We start from the raw sequence: 26578 nt of genomic DNA, 5'->3' as shown, positions 1-26578 counted from the left end.
TCATCTCTTCATTAGATAAAAAACTGAAAATTATGATGTAAAAAATATTTTCCTTTTATATTACTTAAGAAAAAAAAATATTACAATGTTTTTTCGCTTATAAGCAGGCATCCTTGGCTGGTGTGCCAATATCTCGTACACTCTATTCGCGACCTTCTTTCTTGAAAAATGCAATTCAAACTGTTTTAATATTGCCATCAAAATGCAAATCAACTGCAAATATTGGCATAAAACGGTTTAATAATTTTGATGGAGGGTCTCAAGGGATTTTTTCATTCTTAACCCATCGGCATCCAGCCGCCATACCTTGGAGGCTTAGAATATTTTACATTTGCACATCAGCCGCAGTTTAAACTACACCTCTATCCACGGGTGTTCATACTATAAAGATACTTTCATGTGACTACAAATCAGTAAAGAGAACTTTTAGCATTATTTCTTATTATTTTTTATAAAAAAATACTAACGGCACTTGACAAAAAATACTAACGGCGAAAATACTAACGGCACTTGACCAAAGACCCTTTAAGGATAGAATTATCTTTTTGATTAAAATATCGACCAAAATCAGTTAAAATTCAAAACTTTACATCCCATGTGTAATGTTTTCCTGAGTTATTTTTTAAAAATTTCTTGACAATTTATGATATTTTTGATCTAGACACTCAATAAAATTAATTGGTATAACAGTAATAAATAGAATTTTGTAATAAAGTTTATTTTTGTAACACGGTGAAATTTGTCGTCTTTAATAGTACGAGTCACGTGAGCGTTATGATTTGTTGGACTGATTTATACCACAAAAATCAATCTGGTGCATGCTGCCTTTTTCTGCATTTAAAGTTTATTTCTATGTTTGTTCTAGTATTATTGTCCGCCTCCGTAGTGTAATGGTCAGCACGCTCGGCTACCGCACTGAAGGTCCCGGGCTCGATTCCCAGGGGGGGCAAATAATATAAATGATTTTTTCACTCTTCTATTTATTCAATATTACCTTGGACTGGTACCGGAATCAACGGGCTGATCACCTTTTCTTCATGTGTTGACGATCAAGATAACACTGCGTTTATATGATGCAGTGCCCTATGCACCATTGGGGTGCGGATAAGGGATTGAATGAATGAATGATTTTATCAGGTGCAAAATATTAGCTCGTCATTTTTTGACAAACCATGTCTCTTCCCCTCCGGGCGGGGCATTTTTTTTTTCGGGGATACATTCAATTAGTATATTTGTATACTTATTGAATGTATCTAAAAAAACTGATAGGCGAATGGGTTAATCCTCTCTGAAATTGAAGCGCACTCTCGTCTCCTGTATTATTGATGACTGTTTTGACCCAGTGACTCTTGGCGCTAAAGCCAAGTCTGTGTAATCATATATTGTAAAAGTAGATGGCCGTCGGTATGCATGGTATATTGGAGCGAGCTATGGAGTGATTCATGCATTCGGATGTGGCGCCTCTTACTTGTAGTTCAATTGGTAATGTAACGACTCTATGAAGAAACGTATGTACAATACAAAGTATGAACTGAGCAATGCATTTTTTTGTATGGAATTATTTTGTTTATTTTAGTATTCGTACCCAATAAATATAGGTATTTATTTACATATTAATTAATAAAAAAATGACACTTGTATTAGACCACTTATTTTGTTTTATTTATTTTTACACGACTAATTTAAAAAACTTTAGATGTTTTCATCGACACGTGATTACAAAAGCTTTAAAAGTTTTTTCAGTGACAGTTTTTTCACCTGTTTATGAAAACATCTGTAGTTTACGAAAATGGTCAAGTAAAATTAAACGAAATTCAATAATTGGTACAAGTGTTAAATTATTAATAATCAACATGTCATTCAACAAGCTATATGCAATATGTCAACATACTCGTTTGTTAAGAAATGTTTTTCTTTTTTTAATTTTTTTTTCTGTCAATGAAAGTGTACGACAAATGAAAACCAAGATGGCGACGTTATGTCAATTTTGAGACGGAATGGACAAGCTTTGTTAAAGTTTCTTTGCTTTGTTTTACACAGCAACAATGAGTATTTTGAGTCCAATATTACAAAATGTTTTTTTTTAAATACATCTTAACTTGTAACATTGTAACATGTTACAAAACAAAGGTAGATCAAACTTCGATATAAATATGTACCCATATTAACAAACATATGGTTAGCGAAAAAAAATGTAAATTACGATGTAAAACTGTTATGATATAAGTTTTTATGACGGGAGTTTCCCTGTGGTAAACTTTGGTGCGATAATTTAGAAAAATATGATATGGTTAAAATTTTTATGTTTTCATAAGCAAAAACCTTCATGCACCGTATGTAATATAATAAACAACTCTATGATGGAGCAAAATCTAAAATTTGAGAACAAAAACTTGGACCCACTAAAAATATTTTGACCATATTTTCCATTAACACCATTAGACTAAACGTAATATATTAAACTAACTAACTAACTAACTAACCATCACGCCGCTTCACCGCAGGGGTAGACAGAGAGAATAGAGCGCTACACCACTCTGTCCCTGCAAACATTCTTCGCCTCTTCCACGTTCATGCATCTCCTCATACATACCCGCCGATTGTTACGACTCCTAACCTGACCACTTTCAAGTATTTGGAATACCTGACCATGCCATGTTTTTCTCGGTCTTCCTCTGCTTATTTTCCCACTAGCATTCGCCTCATAAATTTGTTTTACCGTTCTTTCCTCACTCATTCGTTCTGCATGTCCAAACCATCTCAACACACCTTTCTTAATTTTATCGATAATGCTATCTCAGCTTTGCATTCCTTCCTTATTTCACTATTCGCACATCTATTACACATCGTTTTTCTGAGAGATCGCATTTCGAGTGCATTCAGTCTACTTTCATCCTTCTTTTGCCAAATCCATGTTTCACTTCCATACATTAGAGTTGGAACCAGGACTCCGTTGTGCACTGCCAGTTTAGCTTCCGCTGATAGGTTTTTATTTGCTATTAACTGATTTCAGTGCACCATTCACTTTGTTCCCAGCATTACGTAATATATTAAAAAAAAACTGTAATAAACCACTTAATGATTTTTATTTTATTATACACCACTAGTTTCGAATATTGACAGATGTTTTCATCTACATATGAAAGTTATATTTTTTTAAAATTTTCACCTGCAGATTAACATTGGTTAGTTTTCGAAACAAGTCGTGTTTAATAAAATAAAACTCATTAAGTGGTTTATTACAAGTGTTTAATATACAAAAAAATTAACATGACATTCCACAAAATTAATACCAAATCAATAAATAATAGAAACGTGATTTATTCATTTACAAATAGAAATATATTATTGAATACATTATACAATGCATACATTTATCATCATAGAATTGACAGAATACATCGTCATATGTATGCAATTTAACTATGATCGAACGTGATTTCCCAGCGTTACTCAGTCGGATTTTCCGATTCATTATGTTACGTTTGGTTGAATACCTTGTTTATTTGATTAATGAATAGTCTGCTTATTTTAGATTAAAATAAATTAGTACATTTATCATAAATTAAATATATTACATTGATATTATTCATTTATACTTAAAAACAAAAATTAAAATAGTTTAAAATGTAAGAAAATGTATTTCAATACAAATATCACTTTTTGAGTTTATTAAAGCAAACACGACTAGTTTCGAAATCTATATTTTTTTCATAACATTAAGAGGGTGTCCAATTCGTTTAAAAAAATCTGGGTAATTGTCTAATTAGGAGTTATTTAAAAAAAATTGACACCTCTTCATCAATCATATTCACATCTTTATCTATATTCTTTATCACCTTTGTTAAAAAGTTTAAAAAAGGCTTAATAGTTTTATTTTTTTTAAACATTAATCAAAATATTTAAAATGTTGGACTACTGGATAAAAAAAGCCTCAGACATTTTGGTGTAGGAAAAATTAAATGCTTTTTTTTCTTTAGGAAATAGCACATTTCGGATGTGTAACGTCTAATGGTACTAGAACACTTATGATAAGGAAGACGGAAACGCGCAAATGAAAGTCAATTATTTATTTTCCGAAAATTACAAAAGTAAAAAGGGCGAGAAGAACAAAACGACGCCAATAGACAAAGATCTAGCGTGACGTATTAAGTTTAAAGGTATTTCTAATCTGAGCATACAAAAATTTGTCCTCCACCCTTTATATACGATTTTAAAGGGGTTGCATGTGGTGGGGACGATAATGTAAACAAATTAAAGTTGATGAACTGCGTCTCTTTGTTATTCTCGCATACATTTATGAATACCATTTTAATACACAAATGTCAATAAAAAATACACAATTTTGGAAGGAACAGGAGGTTTTATCACAAGATTATTTTATCTATTTCACCATAAGTGACGTCATTCTTCATCATAGCCTAACCGAATTAAAATCCAATTTGTTGGAGAATTAGGTTTTGATTTACTTTATTACCAGGCGCACATAAGATGCAGAGGGTAACAATAAAACAATCTGAACTATTAGAGTTCAAATGGTGGAGAAAACCGGGCCAAGAGGCGAATCATCCCAGATTATCGCGCCCATTATTTAGGTCTGCGGCCTTCCGTAGCGGGTCCATTAATAATAAGAGAACCATTAATCTTGCAGCAAAAGACATAAAGTAGTCTAAAGAAGGTGTAAAATTTTATTTCTCAATTTTCCACTTCTGAAGGGAATGGAATACCGTTTTTGAGGGAGGATTTTTATCCAAATACGAATTCAATAAGCCTGGCTGGAATTGAATATGATTTCCGTCACAAATGAACGAGATTCTGTAGGATTATACGCATACCTTTTAAGCATATGTATTTACCCTTACCAAGTTTGATTTCCGAATTATTTTCGATTTTTTCTACAAAACATTAAATATTATTTTGCTGCAGTTTTTTTCTTTGAACTATCCTTTAAAATACCTACATCGTTATTATTTTAACCCGCACTCTTCTATGATCTCAAATGCCGGATTATGTATGACACTTACTTTAGGCAACTAGAAACAGCTGAAACGCTAATACTTAGATAGTCAACTGGAGTGTCCTTTAGATTTAAAATAAAGAGTTTACGCATACGTGGAAACCTATGTGTAACTATGACTTCAATAGTAAGGTAAAGAAGAGGCATTTGAAATGGTATGGGCACACAGAACGAAGATAACCAGAATATATTGAAAACCAGGTGATCACCATGAATCCATCTCGAAAGATATCTATGTAGAGGTAGATAAAAAAATTAATTGATGCTACAAAAAGATAACAGGATTCGAAGGCATGACCTAGGGCACGTTGTATATGATAGAAGGACTTACAACCTGAGGGGGGATGAAGAGAATTTACCCTAACAGTCAACAAAGACGATAAGTTGGAATGGAACTAGGAACAAGAACAAATTTAATGTACAATACCATAGATTGGAATTGTATTGACGAGTATTTCCAAATTTTATCACAAAATTTAATGGAGTCGAAAATATAAAAACGCGCGTAATATTTCTCCATTTTTATGAGTGAGTTTATGTATTAATTTTAAATCAAACACAGATTTTTTTGAGTCTACTAAGTTGTATTTTATTAACAAAAACACATTAAAATATAATATATTGTGACAATTGTTTCGCCTTGTTAGGGCATTGTCACAATATAATTTTTTATGTGTTTTTGTTAATAAAATACAACTTAGTAGACTCAAAAAATCTGTGTTTGATTTAAAATTAATACAAAAATTAAAATGGAGTTCTACAAATTAAACGCCAAATCAATAAATAATTTATGAGTGAGCATTGACAAATGATTTACGAAATACACACAAGTGTAGAAATAAACGATTTGTTTAAGTTAACTCGGGAATATGAGCGTATTTCAGCAAGGAGCTTGTCTACAGTGATGAATGACCGGAATCCCATTGTATTCTCTAACAAATGGCATCAATTCCGTATGAAGCGCCGAACACCAAACTATTTCACGGACATTTGTTCGAGTACTTTGGTGATTTTGCAGTTTGAACGTGAAAGGTATTGAGAATATTAATCATGATCTCATCAATTGTTTGGCAATCATTGTTTTAAATTGAATATTCCGTCAAAACCCTTCAGTTGCACGATTAAATCAGGCAAAAAATAACATTTTGAGTGTGTCCAAATACTTGTTCACAAATATGGATTATCTCCGATTATAGGAGTTATTTTTAATATTATTTTTTGGCATCTCATCAATGATGAAGAAGAATATGGAAGTCTGAGCATTTACAGGGCTGACGACCATCATAGGCTGGTTTAGGCGAAACAATTGTCACAATATAATTTTTTATGTGTTTTTGTTATTAAAATACAACTTAGTAGACTCAAAAAAATCTGTGTTTGATTTCAAATTAATACATAAATTAAAATGGAGTTCTACAAATTAAACGTCAATAAATAATAAATTATCTGGTCAAATTATAATCTTAAATAATAAAAATGAAAATGAAATTTTCTGGCGTTTCTCATGTGTGTGATTATAATCCAGGATTCAGACCTCACATACTAACAAAAGAGTTTTTGCTTAGTAAAAAGCTTCTTTTCCTCTCACCAAAAGATGTCTCTAGTGAAGTTCTAGTGATTCAAGAACAACGATTCGAAATTGCTTCATATATATAGAACTTCCAAGAATTTGAGTAGTGTGGTTGTCAATAATGGGTAGAATTGGTAAATGTTACACGTGTGTAAAGTGATCACTTAAACCATCCTATGACGGTCGTAAGCCCCGTAAATGCCCAGACTTCCATATCCTTCTTCATCTTTGATGAGATGTAAAAAATAATATTAAAAAAAAATAATGTTAGACCTAAAAAAAACATTAAAAAATGGAACATAAAATACTAATTACAAAAGTAATAGTGTTGCTAATTTTCCTTAAAAATATAATCGTAAGTCCCTCATGCATGTATTTTATTTTGAACATACTACATTTTCTAACAAACTTACCATCACGACGCTTCCCCACAGTGGTAGGCAGATATAATAGAATGCCACGCCACTCTGTGTTAGCGAGCAATATTCGCCTCTTCTTCCATAATCATACATCTCCTCGTACATACCCACTGATAATCCTGACTGATCCTGACTCGACAACCTTCAACTATTTGAAATACTTGATCATGCCAAGTTTTCCATGGTCTTCTTCTGATCCTATTTCTAACTTCATTTGCCTCATAAAATTATTTTACTGTTATTTCCTCATGCATACGTCCCACATGTCCCAACCATTTTAACACACCATTGTTAATTTTTGCCATAATGCTTATCTCAGCCTTGCATTTTTCCTGATTTTACCATCCGAGCATCCATCATACATCATTACCGCACATTCATCTTAGAGATCGCATTTTGATTGTATTCAATCTACTTTCTTTTTCGAACTCCATGTTTAACTTCTATATATTAGGGTTAGTACCGGGACTTCATTGTGAACCTCAAATTGAGTTTTATAAAATTTAATAGTATATTATTAATCATGGTATCTTAATTTTTGTTTATAATTTTGGTAAATAATCTCTCTGGTATATATTTACATAATTATAACCCTTGTAGATATAAAGATCAAAAGTAAAAATATTACCTAACGATATGTTTTGTATACACTACAAAATCATTAAAAAATAAGTTTCAATTAAATTATCATTAAAAATATATATTAATATCACATTTAAAAAATCTGAAGAGTATTCAAGAGAATATTGAAATTAAATTTATCAAAATATTTCCTCTCCTTCGCGTTCGCAAAAGCTAATATTATTTTATTAGCCATGAAAACGTTGACGAGGAAAACGTCTTACTTTTCTTTACTGCGCGTCTTCTTAATATGGCGATCCCCTTAATGCGATGTTGATAACAGGGCGACGTATACCCTCACGAGAAATTCCATAAAAATCATCGTAAAATAGTACTACCCTATCATAAAATGCAACCAATTACTTGGTTCGTGTCAGCGAAGGTATTTATCTATAAGAAGACTTTTATTAATGATGGTTTCAGAAGAATTTTCCGAGATTTCCTCGTAAGATATTTATTCACCATAAACAGTATCGAACAGATTAATTGAAACAAAACTTTTTTTGTTGTATTTTCGTAAAGAGTTTTGTATTTTTTTGTTTGTTAATTAGTTATATTGCAAATTAATATTTAATATGATCTCATTTGGACACAAAAAAAGATTTTACTCTTCTCGGCATCAATTCTATAAAGGTTTGGCACGTGGATGCCATTTTTTCGTCGCGAAACCATACCTGAATTATAAACAAAACGAGCTTTTCCACCGTAGTGCAATCAATTTTGGAGAGCCGATTCTTACAGATTGCCGATAGATTTTAAATTAGGTTTATATCTGGTAAAATTCTTGAGCAGTCCAACATAGTTATTTGTTTTTGTGTGAAGAATTTCATATTTTTTTTGGATTTTCTAGCCTGCTAAAATATTCCCTTACCATTTGACCTTCGTTTTTGTATCTCTAGAAGTATCTTTTCCAGTAGAGTTGGGTGATACTTCTCGCTATTTATTATCTCAGTTACTGAAAAAAAGCAGCCCTGGTCCATAATACGAGGAACACCCACAATTTTTTTAAAGGGTGTTGAAAATATGAAAAAAAAATTTTTTTTCAATTAATCTGTTTTCGATACTGTACTTTATGTTAGACAAATACCATGAGAAGACAATTGCATGAAAAAACTAAGAGGTTTGAATATCGCTGTTGAAATGATCAATTCCACTCTCTGTTGCCTTTTTATGCTGAAGATGCTGTGCTTCTTGCCGATAGTAGAGAAGTTAGCACAGCTACCGCTATTGATCTGATCTGTGTGTCTGAAGGAGTATTCCGAAATGGGATTCTTCTAAATCTTTAACAACAGTCTTTCTGCTTATTATTTAATTTTTGTTATTAATGTAAACGCCTTAAATATTTGTTTGTAATGTATACGAGTTTACATTTTTTTGAATAAATTGAATTGAATTGAATTGTTTTCTTGAATGTTTTTCGCCATTTTATAAACTTTATAAAATAAAACAACTTTGTTTTTAAACACTTTTTTATTGGTACATTTTTTCTCCAACCGGTTTCGACAAGAACCTTGTCATCATCAGGGTTTAACTTGTATATGTTAAATCCTGGTGATGATGATTACAAGGTTCTGTAACTTTGACTACATTTAAAACAATGAATATAGGTACGTATTTATTTGTTATGGTGTCAGTATAAAAATTAATATATTTACACGTCCTACAATACCTTTGTAATAAAACACTTTTTTTCATTTTATTTAACCAGTGACCGGTTTCGTCATCACCAACATCATCAGACAGGTGAGGCATCGCCATCACCAGTCTGATGATGTCGGTAACGACAAAACTCGGTCACTGGCCAAATTAAATTACCGTGTAAAAAAGTATAAAGTTGATTTTTATTTTTTTTTAAAATACAGTTCCACAAAAAAATCAGTATGTAATTTAAATCCTTCAGTAACTTAAATTATTGTTACTCAAATAAATTTGAGACTGAAAATTCACATTAATACAAGAATTTTTTTCTAGTACACATGAAATATTCTCTTTTGAATATTTTGATTCCACAATATGTGTAGGCCCGGCTTTTAGTGTAACATGTCGGAACCAGCAGCGAAGTTATTAAAACGTTCGATCTGTAATAATATTATTATTTTCCCGTTCTGAATTTGTCATACACATATCGCTCACTCCTTTCAACAACGTCATATATCAAAATCGTCAATTTTCAGTTGTTTATGCTTTCAGGATGCCCAGAAAATGTACTATATCCCTACAAAAGCGGCATATTTTTAACCTAATATATACTTTAAAAAAAAATAAACACTTTAATGAGTTTTATTTATATATACGACTAGTTTCGAAAACTCACAGATGTTTTCATCTTCTGGTAAAAATTAAAACTAACGAACAAAAAATATATTTAGGGATATATATATTTAAAAGTTAATAAATAAAAAGGAGGGAGGGGGGGTGAAGGAACAATATTTTTTGTAAAAGGAAACATTGATATTAATAGTGACGTATTTTGAAACAGTATACTATTAATTATTGTTCAATCTGAATTTATATTTTTATGTTTTTCTAAATTTTCTAAATTATTCATGACTTGAACTTTGTTTGATACAGAGTGTAATAATTTAAGTGTGTTATTTGATATTTACCCGGTACAGGGCAGAAAATGTTGTTTTTTGCAATTTGTCAATTTTCAGCTGTGCATGTTTTTGGAATGCCCATAAAATGTTCTTCATCCCAGCAAAAGCGGCATATTTTTAACATAATTTTTACCCGATACAGGGCAAAAAGTGTTGTTTTTGCATTTTTAAGAATAGGTATTATTATTTTTTTTTAAATATACTAAATATTTTTCAAATGGAGAAAAACGTTTAGGTTTTACCTAAAAAGACGAAAAAAGTTAGAAGTGGCTTGATATTCATTTTTAATACATTTTATAATAATTTTAAACTTTAAAAACGATCTCCTGAAAATTGAGTATTTTTGATATATGACGTTGTTGAAAGGAGTGAGCGATATGTAAAATGTGGAACGGGGAAATATGGCAGTTATTCAGTTGTAATGTCATTTGTAAACAGAGCGAAACGGATGTTTTTAAAATACTTGGCTCTCGTTTATTGTTCTAAATTTCCCAGAATAATAAAGAAGAAGCCTTATTTGGTCAGCGCTGAAAATTTTTCTATAAAATTGAGGCAAACAGGATATGAAAATTTCGTAGAAAAATTCATCCCGTTTTAAAATTGAAATTCTGTCAACGAACTTCAACTCAACAATTTCATCAAGCATTTTATTAAAAGTGAATGCAATTGATAAAATTAAAAATACCATTTGTTATTAGCTTTATTATAGTTCAGGTAAATAAAAAACCAAAATTAATATCTACCATTTTTGAAATTACTGGAAAAAAAGTTAAACATTTTATTAATTAATAAAACCTGTAATTTGAACGGTTATTTTGTTCTCAACATTTTGAGTATGTGCAAAACACTAATTTTGTTATTGTTTTTTTGTTCTAGCACTTAATACTTTAATATTTTACAAGCACAAAATAATCGTTTATATTAACACACTAATTTTTTTTTAAATAAAGGGTAATAATGAATGTTTCAAAAGAAGTTATACAAATTAACGTTCATATCATGTTTCAATTTTTTTTCCGGTCATTTGATATTCAATACAAAATTGTAATTCTTGGAGACATTTTTGATTAATGAACAAAAGCCTTGATCTCAATTTACTCTTCCAACTGTCTTTGAAGATATTCGATTTCGAAATGACGATCATTATCGAAATTCGAGATTAAAAACATCCTCACTTTCCCTCCCACGGAAAAATAAATCAAAAGTCAGCGATCAAATTACTGTGTATACCAAATCCCTTAGGAAAAATCAATACATTTCTTCAATTCAAACTTATTTACTCCATATTGAATGATTATAAAGAGCTGGTATAGTATGGATTAATGTTGAGATGAAGTCAATTTTTTAAAGTCAACGTGATTTCTTTGTTGTTAACGGTTAAGTTTATAACATATTTGTTTGAAAAGAAGACGATTTTTTAAAAATCGTTTAAATTAAGTCTCTGGATAAACATCTTGGAAGTTTCGTATAACTCAAGTTTGGTTAAAATTGGATTTTGTTAACTTTGAATGCTGCTGCCCTGGGATATCTTTCCAGTTTATTTTAGACACGTACCTTAGTTAAATTAAATATTTAATTATTTTAATTGCTATTTTTGAAATCTCAATAAAGATAAAGAAGAATGTTAAAATGTGGGCATTCATAAGGCTAGTGACTCGTCATTGGCAATTTATACCCTGTGCATAATTTACCAATCTACCCATGATTGACAACCACACAACTCAAATTTTTGAAGTTGTGTTCATGCTTGAAAGTGTTCGTATTTACATGACAATGGAAAATACAACCTCGTTTTTATTTTTAAGGAATTTAAAAGCAAAGTAGGTAGAATTATTTAAAGATTATTTTAAGCACTATTTTTAAGTGCTACTTAAGGTTTACCGTTAAATAGTGAGTGAGTAGAACTTTCCTGTCTAAAAGCTCTGAATCTCGTTATGGAAGCGGGTTGGTTTAAAGTAAATGAATATAGGATGAACGAGTAACGGTTGTTTCATTTCCGTTAATAAAAATTTACAACTTACGCAGGTAAGGCTTTGAACTCGTGAGATTTATTATTAAGAATAACGCCGGCAGTTAATGGCTCCCTTGGGATCCGGTATGGAAGGGATTAACTGTGTACTTAACTTAATGTTGCTTACACACTATTTATTATTATTATATATATATATATATATATATATATATATATATATATATATATATATATATATATATATATATATATATATATATATATATATATAAATATAAATATATTTATATATATATATATATATATATATATATATATATATATATATATATATATATATATATATATATATATATATATATATATATATATATATATATTTATGACTCACAAGTCGCTTCATGTGCAAGTTTGACAGTATTTATGGTTGATTTGAGTAAGTTTTATTTTACAGAGACCCTTTTAAAATGCAAACAAGATCCCTGTGATCGCACATGTATATATGTATATGTAAATGATTTAAATTAAAAAATATAACACGTGAACAATACCACCTTTGAGTACATTGTGCAAACTGTTTGTATTTTTACCTGATGATGAAAACACCTGTAGTTATTTAGAGAATTGGCATTGAATTCATTTTGAGAACTCCATTTTAATTTATTTATTAAATATTAAATCAAACACTGGTTTTTTGTTCAAAAGTAGGCAAAACGATTGTAATTTTTTATTAAAATTTTATTGGTTTTTTTTTACAATAAAAAACAACTTAGTAGACTCAAAAAATCAGTGTTTGATTTAACATTTAAAACACCTTTAGTTCTTAATACTAGTCGCTTTTACATGAATAAACACAAAAGTTGTATAATGCAAGAGTTTGTTTTTCCCTTACCCGCACCCAGTAGTACATACAAAACTGCATTGTTTTGATGCAATGTTATCTTGTTTGTTACTGACATGAAGACTAGGAAATCACTCCTGATCCAGCTTCAATCGAACTTTGCGTCCAGCACGGTAGCCTTAGGTGCTAACCATTACATTACATTATGAAGGCGGATAAATAAAATCACGTGAAATTAATTTTCACCATTTTTCATGATTTTGCATTGACTTGGGAGAGTATTATGATGATTTAAATATAAAAATAAACCACTTTTAAAATACCAGTTTTTGAGTTTATTAATGTAAAAATGTATTTAATATAACATCAACTAAAACAGTTGTTGTAAGTATTTTATTTGTATATTTAAAATAACTAAAACCTCTTCATGCCCATATTTACTACTTTACTACGGAAGAGGATGAAATTCGTAATGAACATGACGTAATTTTATACAAAACGTCTAGAAAATGAATGTATTTACAACCTAAAGGGGTTGTAAAATTTTAGCGAGAGAGAAATTCACTGATACGTTGTTATCACCGGAGACAACGTATCTAATTTACTAATGAATGAAATTAAAAGCAAGATGGATGCTCCGAGCACTAAAATATTTAGCGTACTTACAGTAAAGCGTATTTAAAGTACGCTCTTAATGGTATATTGCCAAGAATGTATTCCTTCATAATATAACTTAATTAACTTTTGTTATCTCATTTATTGATGTAAACATAACATTAATGTTAACTTATCTTAACAAAACTTGTTTGTGTATAATAAATCGAGATCTAAGTTCATATTAATTGATCTAAGTAAATATTGTACGTTGAAGCTAAGTCATTAAAGTATCAAAACTTTTATAAAATTATGATTCTTTATTTTTTACACTTATTTTAGTTTGTTTATTTGTTTTCATTTTATGTGCCATGCACTTTAAACATAGATCAATACGATAAAATTAAATCGAATAAATGTAATTACACATTCACATAAATATGCATCTTGAAGCAGATGTACGGCTCAAAGATGCTTTAAATAATTTGAACCAAAGGTTAATTTTTTTTATGTTGGTATTGATTGGCAAAAAAGCTTGTTTTTACCTTGACATGTAAAAACACGTTCTTGTTAATTTGAATCGGAATGTTAAAATTTCAAAGTAATCGGTGAGTAACTTGAGGAAGCTGAAGTTTATTAGCAACCGGATATTTACACTTTAAAATGAAACAAAAATACCACCTTTTTTATTAAATTGATTTTGTTTTGTTGAATGAATAATTATAATTTAATTTATTGACTCATTTGATAAATACAATTATTTCTTAAAATCTATTGAGACACATATTTCTATGCATTCCCTATCTTTTACGGTGTTTAAAAATGATGCGGAATGCATCAAAACGCGTATCACAATAGAATTTAAGACAAAGCTTCGTGTACCAAGTAAAACTAAAATTTAAAATTATTGCAAATGTGAACAGTTTTTCAAACGTTGTGAATCTAAATATGTAAGAGGGAAAACTTTTGAATGTTTGAGACAACTAACGTTCAAAAGTTTTATTTCCTCTCCTGTAAAACTTTATATTTGCAGTTAGAATACAGAAAAACAACTATTAATATAAACAAGTATAATATTGTTAAAAGTATATTTAAACTTATAACGTAAAAAAAAAACACTTTAATTTTTTACAAATTTAATTTTTTTATTAAATCATAAAACGAGGTAACCAGATGTTAAGCGATCGCTGAAAGCGTTAAAACTTTTTATTTAACTGCCCAAATTCTGAATACCACAAGATAAAAATGTTACTTTGACGGCAGTTTTTACGAAAATAGTAGAATAAAAATACACATTTGAATAAGTTGAAGACAATAGATAAGTTTAACGACAGCCAAAGGAGTATTTCTCGCGCTAAATTTTATTTATGCATGTCCCTAGCTACTAAATTTTTATCACTTTTATCTAATCTGACTGAGCTATAACTTGGTTGATACCCTATTTTGGTGACATTTATAAAATAAGAATATATAAAGTTGGGAGGATGAATGGTTGAAGAAATGATCATTAAGTCCGTTTAAAAGAGAGCACCTCAGGAAAGCCACACTTTGTAGGAAAACAACAAAATTTAATTGATATGACACTACTAATACAAGGATTACTTTTGAGACTCGAATTAGTAATGCAATAAGCAAACGTTTCTATCAGTAATTTTTTTATATGTCATATTATTTTTTGACATCTCATCAAAGATGAAGAAGAATATGGAAGTCTGGGCATTAACGGGGCTGACGACCGTCATAGGCTGGTTTAAGTGATCACTTTACACACGTGTAACATTCACCAATTCTACCCATTATTGACAACCACACTACTCAAATTCTTGGAAGTACTATATATATGAACCAATTTAGAAACCTTGTTCTTGAATCACTAGAACTTCACTAGAGACATCTATTGGTGAGATCTAAAAAAGCTTTTTACTAAGCAGAAACTCTTATATTAGTATGTGAAATCCGAATCCTGGATTATAATCACACACATGAGAAACGCCAGAAAATACCATTTTCATTTTTATTATTAAGCTTATAATTTGACCAGACAATTCATTTACCACATTTTGAGTGTGTCCAAATACTTGTTCACAAAATCTGGATAACCTCCAATTACAGGAGTTATTTTCATATTATTTTTTGACATCTCATCAAAGATGAAGAAGAATATGGAAGTCTTTTTTATATGTCTAAAAATCAAGAAGTTGATGATTTCTGCAAGTCTATTAATGCATCTGTATCTACAGTCAATTATTATAACGTCATCTTTGGGTCTGCCAAACAAGGAAATGAATCAACTATGATGAATATTAAACAGTGTAGCGAAACGTTTTAGAATCTTAGGATTTCATGTCCATATAGTTTTTTTTAAATGTTAGTATTTTTAGTAAACCACTCACTGAGTGATTATTATTAGCATTAGGTACTTACGTTTTTGTAAAAAAAAAGTAAAAAAGTAAATGCTATAAATATCAATAAATTTATATTTGCGAATACGGCATTAGAAGCAAATCATTAAAGAAACAAACAATAAAATACGTTTATGGTTGGATACTTACATTTTTGTCAAAAATAAATAAATTACTAACTAAGGCCTTACAACCAAATCATAAAAAAAAACTAGTAGTAAAATATGTGAGTTATTACATACTAACATTTCCAATAATTAAAGAAAACACTTCGTTTTTTACCACTTGAGTTTTATTATAGACTACATGTTTCAGAAGCTAAACTAAAAGTAAGGGGAAGTAAGTAAAGGGAAGAAAAGGAAGTAAGTAAAGGGAAGAAACGAAAGTAAGGGGAAGGGGTTAGTCAAGGAAAACAGAGGAAAAATTGAAAGCAATGGCGAAAAATTTTGAAACAATATATTATTTAATAAATTAGAATTCAGGTTTTTTTGTATTTCTAAATTTTCAAGATAATTCATAATTTGGCCTTTATATGGAACAAGGTGTAATAATTTTAATTTATGGGAGTGAAATGAGTGATTAGTATCTATTATATGATTTGCAAATTCCGAAAAATAATTACTAACAAGACCGCTTTGATGTTCTTTAATTCTAATCTTTAAATTTCTCGCAGTTTGGCCAATATATTTTCTATCACAATCTCCACACGAAATTTCATAAACACCACTTTTTTGTAATAAATCAATTTTAGATTTTGAGTTATCGAGGATTTTATGTAAATTATTATTTGTATAATATGCAGGTTGGATATGGGAGGGTAAGATTTTCGAAATATTATTATTAAAAATTATTGTAACATGTCTTACCACAAAGTTAATGCCGATACAATAAATAAAATATTTCCAACATTTTAAAATAAGAAGTAAAAATGTAAAAATAACTAAACGCCAAGTAGATGCTTTAAAAAAATATTTTTTAAATATAATATAGCATAATATAGTGCATATGTATTGCATTTGAATGGTGAAATAAGGAAAGAATGCATGGTTGAGGTAAGGATAATTAATTAATTAGATTTTATTGTTCTCCCATAGACAAAGGAATGAGTCAAAACTCAAAGAAAAACAGTTAAAAAGTGTTGGGTGATCCCGTGGTAAGTGTCGCGGACTCTCGAGTCAGAGTTTCTGAGTTCGAACCCACATCATAATTTGTTGCGTATTTTTAAGCTCACAGAAATAGTATGATATTGAAATATTTTTGTATATAATAAAAACACAAACATTTCTCTGAAAACAAAACCTTTGTCTTTTTATAAACAAATTACCTTAATTGGTAAATTCTAGGCTTCAATTCAAGCCAGAAATAAGATTACACGTCAAAATTAATCAAAATGATCAAATTACGTCAATTTTATTTCAGCATGTTTGGCAATTTTCTTTCTGGTGTAGTTTCATAAGGGAATGGTCCTCGAGCCAAATAGGATCAGCTCTTTCAATTAGGCTAGACCACCCCCGGCCTGCTTAGCCCTATTAGCGCGCCCCAGACTCACACCCTCATCCCTAATAAAATTGCCCTCCTCCCAGATGTTGTTTTCATCTGCTGCGCTTACCGAGCCAGTTGCCATGCCAACGATAATTGAATAGGTAATTTTGTAAACGATATGCTTTTGCAGTGTTAATTATTATTGGTAAATATGCTTCAAATAATTAAAGTCAATATTTATTCAATAAATATTAGATAGCAAGTCCTATTATTTATAATACAAAAGGGTATCAATGTGATGAAATATATGCTATATATCACTTTGTGGTAAAATCTATCCATTTCAAATTTAAGTTAGTAAATACTATTTTTTCTTAAAATTTATGTTTTACCCGATATATACCACTATTTCACTGAAAGTGGTATTTGTCAAGTAAAACTGAAATTACAAATGATAAAATCTAATCGAAATTATTATTTTTTAATGTTTTTGTAGGTAGGTACTTTGTGGCATATTTCATGCACTTTATAAAATAAAACTCATGAATTGTTTTAAACCACTTATCAGTTTCGACCAGCACATTGTCATATTCAGGAATGGATATGTACTAAACTAAATAGAAAGGTATTATCAAACTGGTAATGTTGAAAATAATGAAAATAATAATGTAAAAAAAAATGACGTCAAAAAAACATTCAGTTGTGGTTTTATGATATAACACAGTGACATTTTGTGTTATAAAATGGAAAAAATGTTTGAAGTTATTAAATTATCTTCTTCTAACCCTTACCGAATCCAATGGTACAAAGGAGACTGCATCATATTCATGCAAGAAGAAGTTCAAGAATGATGAAAAAAATAATAGATAGATATTTCCACAAAGTGACTGCCGAATAAATTTATCAAATTAATGATAATTCATACATTATACAGTACATCCATGTAATATGTATATAATTCGTTGAAAATTCTTTTATCTTACTGGTCATTTTATCTGTTGGTACGTGTTCCACTTATTTACACATTTCTGCCATAGATAATTCCGTGGCACGAATAAATAATATCCACGGAACATTAATTTAATGCCAGAAGTAAAATTATGTAACATGACTCGTTCCATTATCTTCATTAATGGAAGTGGTACGTAATGTGTAACATTTCATTTTGTAACGCGCGAAGGAATTTATTTTTTGCTCGCAAAAATACTTTCCGTTGTTTCATTCCCCCGTGAATATTGTCAAATTCGTGATAAATTATTTCAAGTCTCTTGAAATGAATTACTTCCAAGTGAACTGTAAAAACGTAATTGCGAAGCACTCACTTAAAGCGAATATTACAAAAATATATTAAACGTAAATCAAGAAACGTTTCATTATAAATTTTAAAAAGTCCTCGATTAAAATTTATGATAGACCCTTTCTTTTTACATACCTCTCAGTACTCAAATAGTGCATAAGTTGCTGTATCAAATCGACACAATGTACAATAGAAGGTCATTATTGATTAACAGTGAACCCTGAGTTGTTACAATATTAAATAAAATTTGAAAATAAAATCTATGTAACAAAAAATGCTTGTCAATAATTGTTTTTTTTTAAGTTTTTATTTTGGACGATGTGCCATGAATTTGGATATAAAAATCAAGTGAAAATGACAAAATTTATGATGATATTTTTTTAAATTTTAAAATAAATCGTTTATTTCGTAACCTTAATGTGTATTGTAATGAATCTTTGAAATCCATGAGAAAAATAGTTGCAACACACTTCAACAATGGAAAAATAACATTTATACTAACAGTAGTCAGTACATAAGATACAAATTATCATAAGATTTTTTTAGACCTGTCTTCACCCAATGGCGTACAACGCAATGTATTTAATCATTTAAGTACTAATTTAATAGTATTTTTACACAAGATGAAAAAAACAGAGAAATAGTATAAATTTCAAATTTTCTTTATAAAATTCAATGTTGAATTTTTACAAAGAAACTATGTATTCTATAGAAATAAGCATAATCTATATGTGTGTCGTTGCATAATAAACAAAACTTTTGAGTAATTTCAGGATTCGTCTATTTGTTATTTTATTCACAATTTAAGCAATGTACGCATCATGCCTATTAAATAACAGTAGTATAGATGTTTAACTAGTTGTGTTACGATATTAATAAAAATAAACTGTCTTTGTATTATAAACTTACGAAAAACGTTGAGGCGTGAATTGTAAACCACGATTTAAATCGTTTAAAACATACTAAGTCATAATAAAACCAGTACATTTTTTTAACATTTGTTATGTAGAAAAATGTTATTTAGCTCTTTAAATATTAAGCTTACGTTCTTTTGCCTGAAGAGATTCGATATTGTGGGGCGCTTTGTAAGTTCGTGTCGTATGTAATAGAATTATGTAGGTATAAAAATTTAATACTCCGTGGCAATGTTCCAGAAAACCGGCTGGAGGCTTCCTTTCCTATTACAATGTAGAAATATCATAGGGAAACCGAAATAGGCAACTGGATCTGAAGCGGTACCGAAAAAGAGAAAAATATTCTAAATTGTCGAGTTTGCATATGATTTTCGCTTTTCGTATTGTGGCCACGCACAGAGCTACGAACAACGCGATTTGGCGTTTATATTAGACATTTCCTTGCACGTTCAAACCACAAATGATTTTGGAAGGTATCATTTTTTTCGTATTCTCAACCGTTTCCACGCTATGTGATAATTTAAACATGGGTAATAGCAATACAAAAATGTAAATAAGATCAATATTATCATGGTTAGACGTAAAACGTGTGCATGATAATGTACATGTAACGTATAAACCGTATTTTGGGCCCATACCGAATAATTTTAACCTAGACAATATCAGAGAACAGTCCATGAAAGAAGTCGTAAAAACATTTTTCCTAAACCACATTTTACTCTAAAATTCATATTTGGATGCTCGACTCTGAAACTGGCGTCGCGGTGTTGATTCCTGCCAGTTGCAAAATCAATTTAATTAATAACATTTTTTAAATTAGTGTAGGTGTTTGTGATGTATTTTTCAAATTTACTTCTACTTTTTTACCATCTTTACTGTCCTTCTGACTGACAACCTTCTAAAATTAGAGGTGTCCTTTTATTTTTTTAAAAATAGAATCCCATTTTAAAACTGCCTTAAGGAAAAATTGAAAGTGCACCAAAAAATACTATTGGATTTTTTCATTAAATTGTTTTTTTGTGTATGTGAATGTGTGTGGGTGCATGTGAGTGTATGTCAATTACCAAAGTATAAAATGTAGTGGAAAAGTATTAAAAATACTTTTTAAGCATATTGTTTTGGTATTAATGAGGAACAGCATGATGAAATTGGTATAAAAATAATACAATAATAAATAAGTATTTTTATATTTTATTAATGTAAACACAAGTAGTTTCGAGAACATCTTTAGTTCTCGAAATAAGTCTTGTTCATATTAATAAACTCAAAAGCGGTCGTTTTCATATTTAATTACGTCTTCTGTTTTCATGTTCAATGGAGTATATTTACCCTTGGCACGTTGAAAGTGTGTTGAAAAAGTGTCGCTGAAATAAACAAGCGTTTTAAGAAATCATTAGCGAATGACAAGACAGTGGTTAAGAACTTAAATCAAAGCCGGTTGTGAAGTTCTCGTTAAGCCGACTCGTAAAATGTCACGGCGGAGTATGCGAATCACGCGTGTGAGGGGAATTCGAGGCACGTGAAGCGGCGTCGAGACGTGCCGGTGAGAGATGCCCTCAAAACTTTGCCTCGAGATTTCAGCCTTCACTCAAAAGCTCGCAATTAGTGCTCTGCGCAACCACCGCCGAGTACCTGGTACATGCGAAGACAAATGCTGATTTAGTGTATTATAATTGAGCATGTAAACTCTGATTAATTCCATCAATTGTTAAACGAATCAGGTATCGCGGCGTTGTTGGATATTATCTCCTTCTTCTTCATTTCTCGGTGTAAACCTTGTGGCCTGCATTTAAGAGGGATTATCTTCCTGCAATCCATCTCTTTGGTGACCTACCCGGGAGTCATATACCTCAGAGTTGGCCGTGCAATACAATGTGGGGCCGTTTGGATAGTTCCATTCTCCTCACATGCGCATACGTTGTCTTCATCTTTGCCTTCTCCACCTAACGACATCTTTGATCTCGCATATTTATCTTATTCTGGTGTTCCTTTTTCTATCTTGGTAGACTCTTGCCAGATATGCTAAAAGGTGATTAAAGGAAATAATGCAAGGGTGAGATAAGCATTATTAATAAAATCAAGAAATGAGTGTTAAAATGATTTGGACATGTGGAACGAATGAGTGATGAAAGAACAGTAAAATATATTTATGAGACAAATGTAGTTAGAAATTGTATCAGAAAAAGACCGAAGAAAACTTCATATGATCTAATATTTCAAATACTTTGACAGAGACATTGAAAGCTATTAAATGTTAAATATAATTACACAATAAAATCAGGATACCATTTCGTTTTACATTTTCCATAATTTTTGCTACTTATTTCTTTAGAAGATGTGGCTACATAATATTGTACTCTAATTTCAGGACTTGGCCCCACCGCCGCCATGCGTGGCGCCCGGTCGTGGCTCGTCCCCTTGACGTGCCTGCTGTGGGCCTGCGCCCCCGCAGGCGCGCTGCGCTGCGAGCGCACCCCGGAAGGCCGCATGGGCGGAAGGGCGCGCATCGACGGCCGCTACTTCATCAAGATATCCGGCAACTCGGACAGCTACGTGCCGAACACTGTCTACACAGGTGAGCAGATGCCGTTCAGTCACTCGCGTAATATGACTGGACACAGAAATGATGGGCCGATAATATTGTCCACGTCGCGGGTAGTAAGTTGATTAAAATAGCTAAAACGAGGGATGTCTGGAAAATATAAGAAGGGGCAGGCTATATCCAGCAGTGGAAAGACGGCTGACAAAGAAATAAGATATCCGCGAATGTAAAACACAGCCATGAATCTATAATCGATGTAATTTTTGTTTCTTTATTTCCAAAAAATTGACAGTTCGAAGAGAATCTTAAGTGAATTTTCAAGGACGGGTCACGTTTACTAGGCATATTTCGTTACATGAGAGAGATGAAAGATATGATGTTAAAAGAAAGCTATTCATTCTTACGCCACGGGAATGGAGCAAATAATGGATATTGGAATTATGGAATTGTATCAATGGAGTGAGAGAAAGAAATCTATAATATAAAGTTTAAAAAATGCAGAAATATTAGAAATGATCAAATATTAACAGTAATAAAAGCTCTACGTTAATTAAGAAAAACTGCCATGATCAAATTGTGGATTTTGCCAATATTTTTTGTCAATAATGATTTGTGAATAACAAATATTGGGTATTGTGAAAGAAAGAAAATAAAACAAAGAGAAAAAGCGCACACAAACACCTTTTTGCCGAAAAAAATGTCTCTTTATTTGTTTTATTAACGCAACATGAAAAATTACTTTACCATACATTAGTTCCATTCGCTAGTATTCCCCCTTGAACACTAATAAATAATATATTTTATTATTGTATGAAGTCTATCAGCGGAAGTTAAACCATTTGTACAGTTGATATATTTTTTATGTGCTTGCAAGTGGTCAAGTCAGGAACTATATTCTGCGGGTATGTATGAGGAGATGCATGAATATGGAAGAGGCGAGGATAGTTTAAAAAGTAAGAGTCATGTGGCGTTCTATTCTCTCTGCCTACCCCTGAAGAGAAGCGGTGTGATGGTTAGTTAGTTAGCTAGATAGTTTGAACCGACTTTTAAATGTCATTTTGAACATTAAACCATTAATTAAAAACATTGAGAATTCATTTGAAATGTTTTGAATTTAAATACGTTTAATAATAATCATAACTGAAAAGGTTTAAACTCAAAAGAATTTTTTTTCGGAGAATTGTTCGTGAAAAATAAATGACGTGAAATGGAGAAAACATTATTTTTAACCTAAAATGTAGGTAGTCGTATACATACAATCTTCTTTTATTTGGACGTAAATAAAAAGAACAATGTACCCGTTTTACTTTCTAGAATTTTAGACCATGAAAATAAAATATTCAGGCCTAGTCAAAGAATGTTTTAGCCAATATTTTCATCTCATTTAATCGACAAACAAAATTTAATTTAAACAATTTTTATCGTTGCTCTGGACCTAGGATGAAAAATCAATATTAAAATTTATTAAAAAAATCTATTTCATTATATCTCAACAAAGATGAAGAATCATATTACTTTAGTAAAGATTTTTAGCAAAATTATGTATAAGATAAATTTTACCTATGTATATTTGGGATAGGATAACTTGACACTTTGATTTATGAACCGATTAACAATGTAATTAATCCAAAGTTTTTCGAGGCGCTTAGTTTTGTGCTAGACTAATTTATAAACGAATTAGCAAGCTGTGTAGCCAGGGTTGGTGCGACGTATAAACCTGTTTACTAAATGCTTTATGCGTGAAATATTGCCCGAGAAGCAGATTTACTTTCCCTTCGAGGGCTCTCAGCTAAATTCTACCAATTATACAGGTCCTTACATCTCCGTCTCGCTCCGATTCAAACACTTCGGGAGGGTGTGAATAAGAGATGAGTATAACCCGGGAGCGTATTTCTAAAACACACAAGGCCAAAACGCACTCTTGCGTTGTAGCACTGTAAAATATTTAAAAAAAGGAATGTATGCATATTTTTATTTATTTTAATACTCTATAGACCCCTATACTATTCAACCGATGACGATAAAACTAACAAAAGTTATTGTGTACATACTCGCGGTAGTTTCTGTAAAAAAAACTATCAAATACGGGAACAGAAACAGGAATGTGCGTAAAACTATTTTCTCATGCCAGTTTTCTTGCATCATTTTGAAATTTAGTGAAACTAAAGAATCTTGCTTCTTCTATTTGTTCTCACTTCAATTTGTTATTTTGATTATTATTCTCGCGATCTATGATCAAATTCATTGACACGTAATCCAATGACCGAACGGTCCGTGTCATTGTGTGTTATTTATGTTTGCCCGAGACATTTTATTTATTTTACTCTAACTACTGCACGCTTCAACTGTGTGGAAGCGAGATAGTTATCATAAACTGCAATCTTCCAATCATTCACGCTACGATTCGCTTAGTCAATTTGTGAACATGCCACTGGTTAAACGTCATTTATCGCATGCTCCGTGCATTACGAACAATGTTTCTATGAATACCTAATAATTTTTTTTTTCATTTTCATATTTTTGATTTTTTTGTTTTCTGTCAAAATCAATTATTTATTGTTTATATTAGCACTTTTAATCCATTTATACTTCTGATATATATTGTTTTCTTTTAAGTGCCCTTTATTATAACCTAGAATAAAATGTTAACCTACATACAGGTCTTTCCTTTGTGGGACCTATTTTTGTATTAATCTAATTTTTGTTGTACTTGTAATTATAATATATTGTGAAATGCAAAAAAATTAAAATAATGAAAAAAATGCAACTTGTGTCTTTCGATAGATAATTTGTGTAAGGAAGGTTAAACGAAACGCGATCACAATGTATCTCAGCGTCCTGGAAATAAATACTTTAGAAATACGCGGCATGAGATCGGTTTGGAACCAACAGCCCCGTTCACCATTCGTGACCTAAGGGAGCGATAAAGGTACTGCTACGAGCTGACAAATCAACATTTTCCCATAAATCCTCTCCTGCCCGGAATATTCAAAATAGGCTACTTAATCTTCGTTACACGGCGCTTTCATACAGAGCTTTGGCTTAAGTTGAAAATTATCGGCGTGGTTGAGTTTTTATTTTGCCTTCGAAAAAAAGTTTTTTATTGCACTGGCAAGCATATAACATGATTTGTGGATTGATGAAAATCTATTTTTCCGATCTTACTACAACTGCTTCTGCTATTACGATCACGCTGATTCTCTGCAAGGGTAGGCAGAGACGTTGGAACGTCAAAGTCGTCTATCTTTACATATACTCCTAGCTTCTTTTACATCCATGGATCTAGTAATATATTTCTACCGATTACGTAGACTTTTGATACTAGCAGATTTTAGGTTTTAATTCATCTAATCGTGCCAAAATTTGGTCATCTTCTCTAAATATAATTCTTTAGTAATTATCTCGTTATCTTTTCATCTTACATTTTCATACCACCGTAAAGAACTTTTCTTAATCTTTTCAATTATCCTTAGTTCAGCACCACATTTTGGTCTTGCATGCTTGGTGAAGGAACTTATGAGGTTTCTTGCATACCAGGTACCTGAGTATCCGTCAGTAGATATATTGTTAATGTGCTCATATATTGTGCGCGATGCACATATTGTCTTTGATCAAATACATTATCTAACAATATTGTTTATTAATTTTCAAGTCCAGAAAACGTTAAAAGATTTATCTTTATATTAATAAATTGTTTCGTTGTATTTTTTAAAAATATGTTTGACATTTTTTTTATTCCATACTTTTTTTGATAGGCCAAAGTTGGCGTTATTAAAAATAGAAATCAAATTGAGGTAGATTAGGCTAAAAGTCAGGAATATTGACTCATATTTGGTGATAACACAAGATCTTCAAGAAGATTTATGATACATTGATTATTGTATGAGAATAGTGCTGATTGAAATGCCTAGGCCTTTATTGTCGGAGATTTTTTCGATGGATAAACAAGTATTTGCTAGCGGAAGACCGAAAATAAAATCCATCTGCTTGAATCTCTGGATTGTTAGAGATAAATTTTCCATCTCCGTTAGCAGTAATTCAGCGCTGATGATCTGTGATCATTTTCCTGCAGATGACGGAGGTTTATATAAAAAAATACTTGGATGGATGAAATGCTTTATTACGCCACATCACACAAATGTCGTAGACACGAATTTCCGCAAAGCGTAAAAATATACGATGTTGCTTTCATACACAAGATAAAATGTAGTACAGGAATTTTTAAGATTTTTATTTTATCTCTAAAATTTTGCACATATAACGTATCAAAGAAAATAATTTAATAATATCAAGTATTGATTGCGATACGC

The 26578-nt window shown here is 30.8% G+C and overlaps 1 protein-coding gene across 10 annotated transcripts in view; it reads left to right on the top strand.

Moving 5' to 3' along the window:
* LOC148309942 (spondin-1) overlaps positions 1-26578 on the top strand; it is a 190098-nt gene that overhangs the window by 52852 nt on the left and 110668 nt on the right. For all 10 annotated transcript variants that reach the window (XM_088259220.1, XM_088259214.1, XM_088259217.1 and 7 more), the window contains exon 3: positions 22095-22301. In XM_088259220.1, coding sequence (XP_088115346.1) covers positions 22115-22301 — 187 coding nt within the window. In that variant the 5' untranslated portion in view covers positions 22095-22114. The remainder of the gene's footprint in view (positions 1-22094; positions 22302-26578) is intronic.

The sequence above is a fragment of the Brachycentrus maculatus genome, unplaced genomic scaffold, assembly GCF_059751285.1.
Source record: "Brachycentrus maculatus isolate JH-2025_06_01 unplaced genomic scaffold, ASM5975128v1 h1tg000115l, whole genome shotgun sequence".
Lineage (NCBI taxonomy): Eukaryota > Metazoa > Arthropoda > Insecta > Trichoptera > Brachycentridae > Brachycentrus > Brachycentrus maculatus.
This window is presented reverse-complemented; position numbering and strand designations above follow the sequence as displayed.